At 47.1% G+C, this 16,386-nt stretch overlaps 1 protein-coding gene across 2 annotated transcripts in view; it reads right to left on the bottom strand.

Annotated features, from left to right (window-relative positions):
- Positions 1-16,386, bottom strand: part of KLHL12 (kelch like family member 12) — a 621,505-nt gene that overhangs the window by 435,408 nt on the left and 169,711 nt on the right. For both annotated transcript variants that reach the window (XM_086923076.1, XM_086923077.1), the window contains exon 5: positions 7,232-7,381. In XM_086923076.1, the coding sequence (XP_086779202.1) occupies positions 7,232-7,381 (150 nt within the window). The remainder of the gene's footprint in view (positions 1-7,231; positions 7,382-16,386) is intronic.

The following is a 16,386-nucleotide window of genomic DNA, read 5'->3' on the forward strand; positions in this document are numbered from 1 at the left end:
ACATCACCCCTTCACAGGACCTCTGCGACTCCCTCGCCTCGTACTTCCACCGCAAGATCTCCGACATCCACAACAGTTTCAGCGCTCAACCCCCGCACCCACCGGTCGAACCTACGCACCCAGCCGCCATCCTCCAGACATGGACCGAGGTGACCCCCGAAGACACGACAAGCATGATGAACACCATCCACTCCGGATCGCCGACCGACCCATGCCCCCACCACATCTTCAACAAAGCGGCCTCCACCATCGCACCCCATCTCCGAGACATCATCAACACCTCCTTCAACACAGCCACCTTCCCTGAGAGCTGGAAGCACGCCGAGCTCAGCGCACTACTGAAGAAACCAACAGCGGACCCGACCGACCTCAAGAACTTCCGCCCCATCTCGCTCCTTCCCTTCCCGGCCAAAGTCATCGAAAAGGTCGTCAACAAGCAACTGGCCGCCTTCCTCGAGACGAACGGATCCCTCGACCCATCGCAGTCCGGATTCAGAGCCAATCACAGCACCGAGACCGCCCTCATCGCAGCCACTGACGACATCAGAGCCCTGCTCGACAACGGTGAAACAGCGGCACTCATCCTCCTAGACCTCTCCGCTGCATTCGATACTGTTTGCCACCGCACCCTAGTACAACGACTCAACAACACCGGCATCCAGGGGAAGGCCCTGAACTGGATCACCTCATTCCTCTCCGGAAGAACACAAAGAGTACGCCTCCCACCGTTCCGCTCGGAGGCCACCGAAGTCATCGGCGGCGTCCCACAAGGATCTTCGCTCAGCCCCACTCTCTTCAACATCTACATGAAACCACTAGCTGCCATCGCCCGCAACCACAACCTGAACATCATTTCCTACGCCGATGACACCCGGCTGATACTCTCCCTCACCAAAGACCCCGACACCGCCAAAGCGAACCTTCACGAAGGGATGAAAGACGTCGCCGAATGGATGAACAGCAGCCGCCTAAAGTTGAACACGGACAAGACAGAAGTCCTCATCCTGGGAACATCCCCCTCCGCATGGGACGACTCCTGGTGGCCCCCAGCCCTAGGCACCGCACCCAAGCCAACAGACCACGCACGCAACTTGGGCATCATCCTGGACTCCTCCCTATCGGTGACCAGGCAAGTCAACGCCGTCTCCTCGTCTTGCTTCCACACACTCCGCATGCTCCACAAGATCTTCCAATGGATTCCCGCCGAGACAAGGAAGACGGTCACCCAGGCCCTCATCACCAGCAGACTGGACTATGGAAACACCCTCTACGCAGGAACAACAGCCAAGCTTCAGAAGAGACTCCAGCGCATCCAGAATGCCTCCGCCCGACTCATCCTGGACGTCCCCCGACGCAGCCACATCTCGAGCCACCTGAGAGACCTACACTGGCTCCCTGTCAACAAGAGGATCACGTTCAGACTCCTCACCCACGCACACAAATCCCTCCACGACCTGGGCCCTAGATACCTCAACGACCGCCTGACCTTCTACATGCCCGCCCGCCAGCTGCGATCGGCGAACCTCGCCCTCGCCGTCGTGCCTCGCATCAAGAGAGCCACCGCCGGAGGAAGATCCTTCTCCTACCTAGCGGCTAAGACATGGAACTGCCTGCCAGTCCACCTGCGACTGACCCAAGACCACCTCGCCTTCAGGAAACAGCTCAAGACCTGGCTGTTCGAGCAGTAGCAGACCCCCCTCCCCATGCGCCTTGAGACCCTTCCGGGTGAGTAGTGCGCGATATAAATGCCATGATTGATTGATTGATTGATTGTGGCAATGTATTCGGTGCCGAAGGTGTTTTAGGCTTGTCTGCATCATGCCTTGGAGGCTTCGGTACCGATTTTGTAGATTTCGGCATGGAGACAGGTTTTGTTGGGCCTGCGGCGCCGGAATCTGGCTTCCCTTCTTTATTTTTGGAACCGGAGGGTTTCGGAGTCGAAGCTTTCGGGTCCGGTACGGTTCTTGGCTTTGGCACCGATGTGTCTTTTGGTTCAGGTGCCGTAGGGTCTTTGTCTTTGGGCACCGAAGGGCGTTTTGGCTTCGGTGTTGAAGAATCCTTCTGTGTCGAAGGATGTTTCGGTGCCAAAGGAGGAGGTGGAATTGGCACGTGATGTTTTTTCGGCGCCGAGCCACCGGAAGGCGTAGTCTTTTTCCTCGGAGCCGAGCCTAAAGGCGGGGCATCAGAGGGTAAATTTCGGTCTCAACTGGGCCCCATGGGTGGAGTGCCGACCGCTGCCTTTGTCTTGGGTAGTGTATGTTGTGCGGGGGCAGTGGTACTCACAGGTTGTCGAGATGGAATCGAATCGTCTGAGTCCTCTGCCCCCGATATAATCTGGAGATCAGGCGAGTCTTCCTCGGCGACGAGTGGAGCCTCGTCTTCGGAGATATCTTCGATTGGATCTTCGTCCTCTGAGACGTCTTCTTCGACGATCTCCTCCTCAAAGATGGCCTCCGGTGCTGGCGCTGATCTTCTCATTTCGGGTCGACGGGCCCTCCGATCCCGAATAGTTTTCTTCGATCAGAAGGAGGCACAGGCTGCGCAGGTCGACTCGTCGTGTTCTGGCGAGAGACAGAGGTTGCAAACCTCGTGATGGTCGCTATGAGGGAATTTTGCTCGACATACCGGGCATCTCTTGAATGGAGTTCTGTCCATGAGGCGTAGGCCGTATGGCGCCGTTAGGCCCAACGGCCCGCGTCGACGCACCGGAATGTAGCTGGTGATGTCGAAAAGTCTATTCGGTGTCGAAATAAGTTTATCTAAAGTTTCTCGCTTCGAAAGATGCAGAAAAAGTCTTTTCTAGCCGGAGCGGAAAACTTTCATCCAAACCCAGTGGCGGAAAAAAACAATCTGAGGATGGAGTCTATGACCATGCGCAGTATTGTCCAAGGGAGGAGTCACCTATCTCGTGACTACAAAGACTTCTTCCAAGAAGACAACAACCTGCAATCATCCGAGCCCAACACCAGGTGGCGATCTATTGCTAAGTGTAGGATCTGCAGCTCAAATGCCTCGCACTGTAAGGTTACTGAGCAGCTGTTTTGTATTTGGTTAGTTATTTAAATACTGAGAACCAAGTGTGCACAGATGAACGAGTTACTTATCTTCGATAACGATGTATCTGGTAGAGACACAGTCTAGCCGCAGATTCCTTAATTTAAAATATCCCCAGGCGTCAGACTGGATCCGGAAAACTTTTTCCCCAGCAGTACCTCTGCACGCCGGGGGGCGTCGTCGTCTGGCTCCATCCTGACATCATCCACATTAGTGACGTAATAAACCCCCCTTGGCGTGCAGACATCAGTTTTCTACTGTGAAACTTTTCCACGCCACAATGCAGAGCCACTACAAAAACTGCAGGAACAGTGTGCCAAAAAAGGAGGAAAAACCTTTGAAACACCAACAATAAAATCAGAGAATGAGAAACAACACCATGTTGAAAAAGTACTCAACACTTTAACAGACTGAAAGGAGCAAACAGAGCACCCACTCCATTAAAAGTCCCACCAAATCAAAGAGCCATGCCCCCTCTAAGAGGCAACGGCAGTGGAAATGAATGACATGACAAACAAAAGACAGTTTGCAACCACCGGATTGAACTGTATGAAAGACAGTCTGTAACCACAGGATGTAACTGAAAAGGACCACAGCACTGGAACAACATGATCATGGTAAGTGGCCAGAAGTGAACATCCACATAGAATGGTCACCACACCCCCCACAATGACCCATGAACTGTAGCATAGTCAAATAGAATCTCAACCCAATCGACAGCAGCATAGACAAGGAGACCCCAAAGCAATGGGGAGAAACAGACGAGGGCGGAGGGAGAGTAGGAAAACATGAGAATCTCCATGCTGGAAGAACCCAGGTGGAGAAACACTGAAAAGCACGGAACCTAGCCACCCAAAAAAATAGAATGGGTTGAGAGCCAATGTGCCCAAAACAGAATGAGACACTTTGCCCCGGAGGTAGGTGAACTAGATCAGCCCTCAGGAAGACCAAGGCCACCTGTAAGAAGGCGAGGTGGTACAACCCCACCTGGAAAGGTCTTCGAAGAGCGGGGAGAATGGGTGGGAGTTAAGGAATCTGCAACTAGACCGTGTCTCTACCAGATACATTGTTGCCGAAGGTAAGTAACTTGTTCATCTGATAGAGACATCTAGCCCCAGATTCTTTAGTCACACCCCAAAGCTATTCCCTATTGGAGGAGGGTCTACGACCGAAACTCACCAAGTCCCAAGAGAACGTATCCGTCAATAACATAGACTAATCACGGTCGGAACAGCAGTGGCAGCGCGGCTGACACCAGGCCTATGAAGCCATGTAAGGGAGCATGAAGAAGGGGAGGCTAAGGCACCACAATCCGTCAGAGGATGGTACGAGACCACCCTCGTCCAGACAAGGACGAAAGGAGACAGAACCAGAAAGGGCAGTGCATAATGGAAGAAAGTTTAGAAACTTCTGCAAAAAGAAGTGAAACTGAGCACTGGATCCTATGGATCCGCTAGAGACAGACTCCCAGAAAAAGGGACAAGATAGTATGACATCGTCAGAGCATACCCAAGGTTATGTGTTCCACTCCAGTTGTTTCCGTGGCTGTGAGTTCATAATCATCACTAAATGCACTGACAGAAGAGAAGTATTCAAATGAGACTCCACGGGAGCCATCAAAACTTCCTGTACAAGGAGGAATAGCTATACAATAGCCAACGAGTACCCACATAGGGTATGGCACATCCCTATAAAAGCAAGGGACACCTCTTGAGACGAGTTCGTAGGCAGAGGACTCAAAAAGAAATGCAGAAACAGCTGGACACCTGCAGCAAAAGGAGGACAAAAAAACAGCAAAATAGCTGTACAGTCAGTCCGGGAAATAACGTCTTTAACCCAGAGATGGTTATCAGAAAAAGCAGTGACAATACTACAACTAAAAGTCAAAGTCCGCAACAAGGACTAGAAACCACCGAAGTCAGGGAAACCCAGACATGAGACGTTAAACTGCTGAGCCAGCATGTCTGTCGAACAGGGTGACCTCATCAAAGGGGAAATTCCTAAGACGTTCCTGAACATTGGCAGGGAAACAGCCATCGCGCAGCCAGGCATGGCGACGGAGAGAAAATGATCTGGGCATAGCCCGACCCACAGAATCAATGTTATCCATGGCCCACCGAATGGAAAACTGGGTCATGTCCGGGCCATCACGTACCAACCCATCCAGGTCAGTCCGAGGATCCTCTGGAAGAGAGGCAAGTAGGCGCTCGACCGAGTCCCAAAGGGCCGAAGTAGCCCATGCAAACACGCACAACGTGTTCAGGGATCTAAGGTCTGCACTTGTGGACGCAAAAATATAGCGTCCATACGACTCCAACCATCGAGACTTCCAAGTGGGAGGGAGGAACGGAGGAGGAGCAGAAGGCAGTGAAACTGAGGCCACCTGGACTACCAGCCCTTGAGCCTGAGGATGGAGGGACACACAGACCGGGTCATCCGGAGCCGGGCGACGGCGATGTGCAATAGCATGATCCACCGGGTCCCCCGAGGAGGGTTTCACCCAAGTCCCAAGAAGAGTGTCGTCTAACAACTCACCAAAAGGCAACATAGGCTCCACTTCCACGACGCCGTGGTGTAGTAGATCCAACAAGGTATCAGAGGGCAAAGAGACGGAGGGTGGCTGCATCTGCAAAATATCCGTAGCTTTGCCAACCACCCTCGCAAATGCCGCACTAGCCACCATGGCCATCTTGGGTGGCGACAACAAGTCATCCATAGGGGACGGCAGGAGGCTAATCCGTCCACCAAGCTGTGTGTGTTCCATAGCCGAGGACAACCAAGGCACTGCCAGGGCATGGGTTGCGGCCCTGAGGGACAGTAAAACAACCCTGGGGGTAGCGAACCCACAGGGCCTCCTCATTTCCGACCTCCTCATCCTCCACCAACCGAGGAACATCTGGGCGGACAACACCTTCATACAACGTTCATGCAGGGACTTAGGCTTCAGTAGCCGGCAGGCGTCGCACTCCTCAGAGTCGTTGTGCTCTGCCAAGCACCAGATACACATCGCGTGTGGATCCGTCGCCGACATCTGCCGCTTACAGGTCACACACGCCTTGAAGCCCGAAGGCATCGCACAATGTTCCCGGATGCCAAAAGGCATCGGTAAGGCCTGAAAACAAAAAGGAGGCCAGAGGTAACCGCTTCTCCGGATCCGCGTTGAGACGCGGAAAAGAAGAAAACTGACGTCAGCACGCCGATGGGGCTTTATATGGCTCCGTTGACGTCACTTCCGTCAACAGAGCCCTCCCCCCACTGCTGGGGAAAAGGTTTTCTGGTTTCAGTCTGATGCCTGGGGATATTCTAAGTTAAGGAATCTGCGGCTAGATGTCTCTATCTGATAGAATAGTTTAACTTCATATCAGAACTCTGCTTAAGAGAGCCGTGACCTACTAGACAATCATTGATCTCAAAAGCAATTGTACTGGCTCTTACGACAGGACATCAATCATTTATTCTGTTCTATATCATATTTCCCACCAAAAACAGGGGAATGTTACAGTTTGCAATAGAAGCAGGATGCTGTTTGTATTGGAAGCTCAACTCTGGGTCGACTTCTACTTCAAAGTGAAATAGGTTATGGCTGCCCATACCGGTTGGCGATTCTTAAATATCAGCAGCCAAAGCAATTGCTGGTGTTGTGACAAGATCAACTGAATAATATGGCACAGAGGATGCATGATAGATCACAAATGACATACAGGAACTGGCCTACTGCAGGTAACCTCTGATGTCATCTTATGTAAATTTGTAAGAGCCTATTATCACTTGGGTGGGTATTCTAGAGCTGAGAAATGTGTAACACTGGTAAGGGTGTGGGAAGGATGGGGGCTTTTTAAAGATACAAGACTTCAGCTTCCTGCGGATCTCAGGAAGATAGGAGGAGAAGGCTCTGATGCGTAGCGGCAAGTTGTTGCAAACTTTAGGAGCAATGTTGATGAAAGGCTGACCCTCAGGATCAGATTCTGTGTGTGGGATGTGTGAAAGTAGGAGCCCTGCTGAGCAGAGATGTCTAGCATTTTAGAACGCAACCAGTTTTGCTAGAGGTTGAATGAGCCTTTTTATTGAAGTGTTAGAAAGTCAGCATTAAGGCTTTAATTGCACCTTTGAAAGTCATCACAATTCTTATGAAGTATACAAAAAAGCAGTCACATGCAGAATTTGTTTAAGAAAGTACCTCCACATCAATGACATCAGTGATATATCTGGGAGTGAGAAGTGGTATGCGCACATATTGAAGGAGGTCCGGCAGAGACTCCTCCCTCTCCTTCTTTGAGTGCTTCACCCAGTTTATGACTGCTTCAAACACAGGCTCCTCGGAGTCCACCTTTTGCCCATGAAGAAAAAAAAAATCAGATGTCATGACTACCTTTATTCTTGATCACAGTGGTGTTTATAAGCAGTCTCAAAAAGGAATACCATTTGTTGAATATATACCCATCCAACCAATTTTACAGCATAAAGAAAAATTGTCACACATTTTCATGAAGCATTCAAAACCTCTGCCTGCTCTAAATGAAGGCATTCGTTTTGCAAAACCTTCTAAAGCGGTGTGTTCACTGCACACTTCAAGCAAGGATTAAACTTGAACTCTAATCTTAGGAAGGCTGGTAACAAATTGAATCAAAAAATGTAGTCTCATGATAGCAGCACTCCCCGACGTGGAAACCCTTAAAAGAGGCTAAAGAAGAAGAGTGAGCATTTTTTAGTTTGTAGCGACAGGGAAATCGTGAAGGTATGCCAATTTCTGGTATTGAGGCACTTCAATTATGAAAGTTGCAGGTGATGCTATCCATTAATCTCATATACACAGTCAAGGGTTTGAAAGATTCTCTAAATTGTTATTAAATGAAAGGACCTTATGACCGTGGTCCCGAATATACAAGAAATTGCATTTGTAAGAAATTGGGAAATACTTACTGCAACAGACAGGACGATGGGCTGCAGCGCGGGGACACACTAGTCAGTGTAACCCTGCGCTTTATAAACTTACTTATTATTATTATTATTACTTGAGGGGAGGGGGGAAGCCTCACTCAGGCAACAATCACAATCTTTATCAGGGTGAGCCAAAAAGTCACTAAATTAACCTGTGCTTAACCCTCTGATATCTTAGTACAGAAGTAACTTAGAAGCCCTGTGCAAAGTATTTATGCAGCGCAGAAACAGAAATAAAGTGAAAACACTATACACAAAACTCCGAAGCCAACTGGGAAAAATATTGTACATTTTATCAAATAACAAAATGAGACCAAAATGACAAAAAAAAAAATCAATCTGTAGAACTGGAGATATGCAATTTCAACATTATAGGTACGTATAGCAAATAAAATCGCACAAAGTGCCACCTGCGGTCATCTGGTAATGTTAGGCAGTCGAAAAGTTCAGGCTGCCCACAATTGAGCACAAGATATAGATGGAGGATACAGGGACCAGGTTAACCCATGAAAAAGTCACCTTCTTAAAGTCCAGCATGAAGTGTCAAGTTCATGGTGGAAAACTTCAGGATTTCTCAATTCTTCACAGTAGGAGCTCTGCTAATGCCAGCCAAGGATCCTAGACCTGAGGCACCTCTTGGGGATCGAGAACTCACGACAGCAGAGGACAGCTGTAGGTCCAGTCGTAGCAGGTCATCTGAGAAGCGGCAGGGAAGACTGAGCTTTTTCTGTCCCTGTAGCTCAGAACAAGAGGTCAGCCAACTGACCCTTGGCAAAACCCAGGAAGCCTGGGAGGATGATAGGAGCAGCTCCAGTCTCTCATCTTAGAAAGCAGGGCAGGCCTCAAGCAGCCAGGTAGTCATCTGGGGATCAAGGAAGGCCTCAAGCAGCAAGGCAGTCTTCTGGGAAACAAGGCAGTCTTTCTTCTGTAGTTTCCACATGTCCAGGACTGTATTCATTTATTTATTTAGAGAGGTTTATAAATCACGAGCATGACCCAAATGTATCAGAGCGCTGTACAGAGCAAAGGCAGTTGCTGTTACATACATCTTACAAAAACAACATGAGTACCTTATTGATATGGAAGATAACTTTGTCCGTCCACACCTTATGGGGAGTATGTTGAATCAACACTACAAGGATCATTGTTCTCATGGTTTGATCATGGTTTACCTGCTATGACACTGCCGGCTTATGGCGCAGAGAACCAAGTGTTGTAGTGTGGTTACATTGCTGACTCAAGGTCAATTCAGCCCAGGCGGAATCTATCAAATAAAATCCCTTTGGTCTCCCATTTGAAAACCCTGGTTGATGGGTTCAGCATAATTTGGGAAGCCAAACAGAGAAAGCACCAGCTGGTGTCAATGATTTCCTAAATCTCACTGGCTCTAGTATGAGGGAGCTCGTGCTTTTAAGACAGCGACTACCTCCTAATAAAATTGTGGGCTAGGTACTCGGGAATACCATAGTGCCAGGCTGTGTGTGTCAGGCAGGCTATCTTGAGGATGATACTAGCTTTGACTGGAAGCCACTGTAAGGACTTAAGTGATGGTGTGATATAGTCAAAGCGCATCATTCCTGTTCACAGAGTTGCTGCAGCGTTGAGGGCTGCCTTTAGCGGTGAGTATTGGGATTAAGGCTTTTCTCTCGCCTCTCTCCTTTCTCTGCCTCAGTCCTCTCTCCTTCCACCACCTCAACCCCCTCTCTTTCTAGCTATAGCGGCGCCAACTGATGCATGCCTAAACACTTATAAAGTCCCAAAGGTGAGATCTATTGGCTATGCCAATGCTGGTTTACCTTTTACTGTGGGAGAGACTCATCCACAGTAAACTCATGGTAAAATGGACTGCTTTACTGTCTTGTCTGCAATGACACTTCATTATACAATAATGGGAAAGGCTGCATTAGAGTGCAGCTCTGCTGACCCTAGAGTCGAACCACTGTACAGCGCAACCTGTCTGAAAAGGACAATGCTGTAATGTCCATAGTCATATCTGTACAGCTTATGGGTCATCCAGGAATGTCATGTTTCTCTGGCTCAGCTCAGAATCAGAGCCCAGGCCTTTTGTAACCCTGCTGGGCTAATTACTTTTCTCTCCAGCGGCAGGAACAAAGGCTTCCCAAAACAAAGGGAGCAATTACCATTGAATAGGTCAGCTCCTCAGAAGGAAGGGGTGGGGTGGACTACTCTGTATCAATAAGTCAGTCAGCTGTCATTCTCTGCCAGGAAAGGGGTCATGTTCAGGCCACTAAACAAAAGGGAGGGAGCCCAGACGCAGAAGCCATCTCAGGAGGGGGGCTCCTTTGAAGTTCTACTGTGGCAGGCCCTGGCAGTGAAGTCAGCGAGTGGTGAAACTGAGACCGCTAGAGTAAGTGGCAATTGATTCCTGGGTGAAGCCATCTTAAAGTATCACAGAAGGCTGAAACAGGGGTGGAGAGGTGATGTGGCACCTCAGGATAGGCCCGAGGAGCAGCCCTGCTGAACACTCTCATCCCTACTTAAAAGGTCTGGCGCAGGGAGGACGCTTCTTGGTTCTGCTTTTCTGCTGGACCCTGGGACTGGAGTACAACGGTATGGACAATTAAAAGAAAGAATGCACTGACTGCCACCTCAAATAAGGACTCTGCTCGGATTGACCCCAAGGCCAGTAAGGCACACTCCCCCCTAGGACCAGGGACGCTGACGACCATTTGGGGGAAAGACTTGGCATCTTCACAAGGAAGGAACAGAGCTCAGAGGTGAAGCAAAGTGAAAGGAAGGCACAGGGATCCTGTGAAACTAGTTCCCTGAAAATCACTCAGCTTTGAGGCCAGGAGGCCAGAAGGAAGTGCTCCAGGTGGCTAGGGCTCACCACCAGGAACACAACAAGACCAAGATCCCCCAACTCAGCCCATGGGGGCCAGAGTTATGGCCAAGTTAAGTGATGTGACCTTTGACTCGCAGAGCGATCCCGGAGCGCCTGGACCTCCACTGCTGGAGGATTTCTGTCCCCCGGGGTGGCCAAGGGCCCGGGGTTTACCGCAAGGAGGATGGTGAATTTTATGGCTGGTAAGGAGCGAGTGTGGAACCCTCTCTTCAGCATCCGAAAACAGCATGGGGAACCCATTCCTCAGGATAAGTTCATGTCAAGGGGGCCGGGACCCTATCCCTGGACCCCCAATGTTTGCAGCAGCTGGAGAAGCGCAGTCAGCTTGGTGTTGTGGACCCCATCCCTGGGCCCGAGAAGATTGAGGAGCGGGAGGGGAGTGCTGCTGCAGTTCCCTGTTGCATGGGAACTTTAGGATACAACTCACGATAGTGTGATAAACAGTAAATGTCATACAGGGAGACTACGGACAGCAGAACAATGTACTGCTAATGTATGATAAAACAAGCATTTACAATGCAACGGTCTCACCTTTGCAAACGTTAGAGCTATTGGCATTGTAAATGACAATTTCTTTTATTTATGTGTTGGCTTTGAAAACAGATAAATAAATGGCATTGTCATTTACAATGGCAATAGCTGAGCAGTAGACAGTTGTAGAGAGTAGTAGTGAGTAGTAGTTAGTAGCGAGTGAGTAGTAGACTAATAGAGAGTAGAGTTGTAGAGAGTAGAGCAGTAGTGAGTTGTACTCAGTAATAGAGAGTGAGTAGTATAGATCAGTATAGAGTAGTATAGAGCGAGTAGGAGATAGTGTGTAGGAGAGTAGAGAGTAGTAGAGAGTGAGAAGTAGAGAGTAATGAAGAGTACTAGATAGTAATAGAGGGTTATAGAGTGAGTAGTAGATAGTAGAGTGAGTAGTAGAGAATGATTAGTAAAAAAAAATGAGTAGAGATTAGAGGACAGTAGTTAGTGAGTACTAGAGAGTAGTAGAGTAGTAGAGAGTGAGTAGCAGTGGAGAGACTAATTGAGTGAGTTGTGAGTAGAGTGAGTAGTAGAGAGTAGTTAGTGTGTAGTAGAGAGTGAGTAGTAAAGAGTGAATAGAGTGTACAAGAGAGTAGTAGAGAGAGTAGAGAGTAGAGTGTGAGCAGCAGAGAGTAGTAGGAGAGAGTGAGTAGTAGTTAGTAAAGTAAATAAATGATGACAAATTCAATGAACTGTAACCTCTGTGATGACACACACCACCCACGCTCCATCATCCTCCATTGCTCCAGTGACCCATTCATTGTGCACATTCCCTTTCATCAAAACATATGCTCCACGAACGGCCCAGCTTTCCAGTTTACTTGCATTTTTAATGTTTTGGCTTTTTTTTAGTTAAAAGCATGGTATTCTGTGTCACTGATTTCGATTGCAAGTATTTTCAAATATCGACTTGGCTCTTTCAACCCTTCCAAAATTAGAAGCTGGTAACATGATATTTTAAAGCACCAATGTGCGGGGCACTGACCTCAACCAGGGACTTGAAGCCAAAAAGCAGAGAGAAGCAGCTTTAAAGCAGAGAGATCCGGTTATAGACATGTAATAGCCATTATGTGCCAAACTATTCTCCCCCACACACAGACACACACACACGCACCTACCACTATTGCAACTAGCTGACGGTGCACAACTTACTTTTGTCGTTACGATGCACAAGCAGTCCATTGTTCTGGCATAGCCACTTGCACGCACATCGGAGTAGTTGCCGGTACATCGGAGACTCCTTCAGCAAACGATAAACTGAGTGCAAAAATGAGAAGGCTGGTCATCATAGGCAGCCAGCGGGCTTGGCAAGTTTCTGCTCTGACCTAGAGGCCGAAACCCAATTTGATCATCTGAGCACCAGCTCCGAAGATGTAAGCACCCCAAATCTGGCTCCTAAGCTGCTTTATTTTCTAATTATCGATGTTTAAAAGGCTAAACCGGGAAGATGACAGTTCAGTCCATGCTGGTTCACAACTGCTGCCTGGGAGGTGGGTTCCTTAATCTACCCCCTGTCAGGATTACTTGGAACATGAGGGTTGCTGAGCAGCTTTTGATGAAATGTTATGCACAATGTGTTCTGTCCTAGGAAGTGGGTTTCTCTCATCTCATCAGAAACTGAGCAGCTCTTCAAACAGGAAAGGCAGCAAACTCCATCTGCACGCGAACACGGCTCCGCTCATGCCCGTTCAGCTACTGCAGCCTGTGCAACAGACCAACTTCCTAGAGCAGAAATGCATGGAATCTTTCATGTGGAATTTTAGAGCCGGGGAGAAAGAAAATCCGAGCACACGGAAGGTGAACAGTCTTTAAAGCAGGAGGAAGCAGTTAACAAAATTCACTTTCGAAGCTTCACTTGTAAATGGGTCGGTGAACAGTCATGCCACATAACGCAAACAGAGGGAAACAATAAGGGTTTTGGCTAAAGCGCAGTAAGGCTGCGCCAATTCTAAATTCAACAAACAAAATGCCAGTACTGCGCATTGAATTCAAGCTGACAGTAATTGAGTTGAGATTCCTCAATTACAAAGACCACTCTTTCAGTCTGACTTATCAAACATATTTCATTTATTTTGTTTTTTCTTTTTTCATATTTTTTATTTTTGATTGTTCCACTTTATCTAAATTGTTTTTTTTTTTTACCAAAAACCTAGCAACATGCAGGTGACTCCGACTGGGTCAAATATCTTTCACAGTTCAAATACAATTTAACCTAATTATCGCTCAAAACATTGGTGAAGGAACACACAACATTGAATGGACAACAAGAAGAGCACTTTTTAGACATACACCAGACAAGACTACACAATTCATTAGGTAGTGAGGGGAGCGGGAAAACTAAGGACGATGTAAGAGGTGTGTATATGCCCTGCCTTAATCCTATTCTTGAGAGCAGGTGCAGACACCTCCACTAGATGGGAACACGCTGTTCTGCTTTTATCAAAACAATAGACCATCAAAACTTTCAATTTTTATATTACAATGACATCAGCATAATCATAATACTCACTTAGATGTGATGTAGTAGAAATATCCTTCAAAATCCTCAGTTGGTTTTATTCCAACAGGTGACGAACAGTTCTGTATACAATGTTTTTTTGTTCTGCAAGAGAGCAATAAAGTTGGATGATCGATATGAAAGTATAATATCTTATGAATCATTGTGTTTAGCAAACCAATTGGCCAAATAGATCTGAGAATTTGGCTGCTGTTGGCACGTCTGTAGCGTGCTCACTTTTTGCACATTGTTATTTAGGAAGTTGGAATCTACAAATTTATGCTGCAACCAAGGTGTATAATGAAATTAAAAAGGATGCGGTCAATGTACGCTTCTCGCGCTCCACGTAATTAGTCTTATTGGTACAGAGGTGATTACGGTCGTGCTCGTAGTGGTAAATCGACATGTGCTGTAGTTCTTTTCGAATCTGAGTTGCTATGGAGTGTCCACGTCTGCGGACACTGGATCTTTAAGAGCACTTAAGGCAAGTACGTGAAGCCTCGCTTCGCGCCGCGTGCGGGCAATATATAGACTTCAAAGTGTCTTGCTTTGCGTAGCTTCAAAAAGTGTCATATCGAATATTAAAGCAGTCCACACATTTGTTTGGCAAGTCTTACCTTCGTTCTATGTCAAGTGTCCTCCACGGGCGTCTCAGTCCTCTGTCGGAACGCCTTGTCTTAGTTGAATCACAATTTCATGTGTCTTTTTCGTTCAACACAAATCAAGGCTAAAGAGAAAAATTGTTACAGCCCCTTTAGTGCAACACTGGATTGACGAATAACATGGCGATCTGGACTTTAGATGGACTGTGATCTCTAAAGTGGAGCATGACCGGAGAGGCGGAGACCTAGAGGCCCAATTAAGGCAGCGAGAAGCTATGCTCATTTTGAAAATCAACTCTGCCACCCGAGGCCTAAATGAAATGTCTGAATTATATAACTTGTGAATAGGGAACAAAAAGGTAGGATTCTAGTAGGAAGGCCCAATATCTGCAGCATCGCAAATTTTCTCCATGAAGGAAATCCGATGGTTATAGAATTGTACTACGTTGTTTTGCAGCTACCATAATACAGACACTGCGAACTTTCATCATTTTAAAATCCATTCAGTTTTCCCCATAATTGGACATTATGCAACTCTTTTTTTAAGTTGAACTAAAAAGACACATGAAATTGTGATTCTTCGACACCGCTGAATATTTTTAAACCTGGCCGAACTACAATTCCCAGCATACCGCTGACCAGGAACCAATCTCTACAATAACCGGGGCAACCGGAACTAAGACAAGGCGTTCCGACAGAGGACTGAGACGCCCGTGGAGGACACTTGAGATAGAACGAAGGTAAGACTTGCCAAAAAAATGTGTGGACTGCTTTAATATTCGATATAAGACACTTTTTGAAGCTACGCAAAGCGAGACACTTTGAAGTCTATATATTGCCCGCACGCGGCGCGAAGCGAGGCTTCACGTACTTGCCTTAAGTGCTCCTAAAGATCCAGTGTCCGCAGACGTGGACACTCCATTCAATAGCAACTCAGATTCGAAAAGAACTACGGCACACGTCGATTTACCACTACGAGCGCGACCGTAATCACCTCTGTACCAATAAGACTAATTAAGCGGAGCGCGAGAAGCGTACATTGACCGCATCCTTTTTAATTTCATTATACACCTCGGTTGCAGCATAAGTTTGTAGATTCCAACTTCCTAAATAACAATGTGCAAAAAGTGAGCACGCTACAGACGTGCCAACAGCAGCCAAATTCTCAGATCTATTTGGCCAATTGGTTTGCTAAACACAATGATTCATAAGATATTATACTTTCATATCGATCATCCAACTTTATTGCTCTCTTGCAGAACAAAAAAACATTGTATAAAGAACTGTTCGTCACCTGTTGGAATAAAACCAACTGAGGATTTTGAAGGATATTTCTACTACATCCCATCTAAGTGAGTATTATGATTAGGCTGATGCCTGCAATACAATTGAAATTATTCCTCAAGACACGTACTTATGAACCTCCTTCTAAATTACAGTATACCCTACTCCTACCTCCAGAGATTGATCATCACTCACAGAAGTTCAGGTATGAGCTGAGTGTTTTAAGACTGAATGTTAAGTTGAGAGTTACTTTTCAGTATGGCTGACAGTATGTTTTTTAATTAATTTTTTTTCAGACTTAGTCTACACGGTCCTGATGAGAATCCCACCATCAAAGGGGATTTGAAACGCGTCGACCTCCTTTTCAGATTATATAGACCAATCTTATGTCATTGTAATATAAAAATTGAAAATTTTGATGGTCTATTGTTTTGATAAAAGCAGAACAGCGTGTTCCCATCTAGTGGAGGTGTCTGCACCTGCTCTCAAGAATAGGATTAAGGCAGGGCATATACACACCTCTTACATTGTCCTTAGTTTTCCCGCTCCCCTCACTACCTAATGAATTGTGTAGTCTTGTCTTGTGTATGTCTAAAAAGTGCACTTCTTGTTGTCCATTCAAT

Source organism: Lissotriton vulgaris, chromosome 5, assembly GCF_964263255.1.
Source record: "Lissotriton vulgaris chromosome 5, aLisVul1.2, whole genome shotgun sequence".
Classification (NCBI taxonomy): Eukaryota; Metazoa; Chordata; class Amphibia; order Caudata; family Salamandridae; genus Lissotriton; species Lissotriton vulgaris.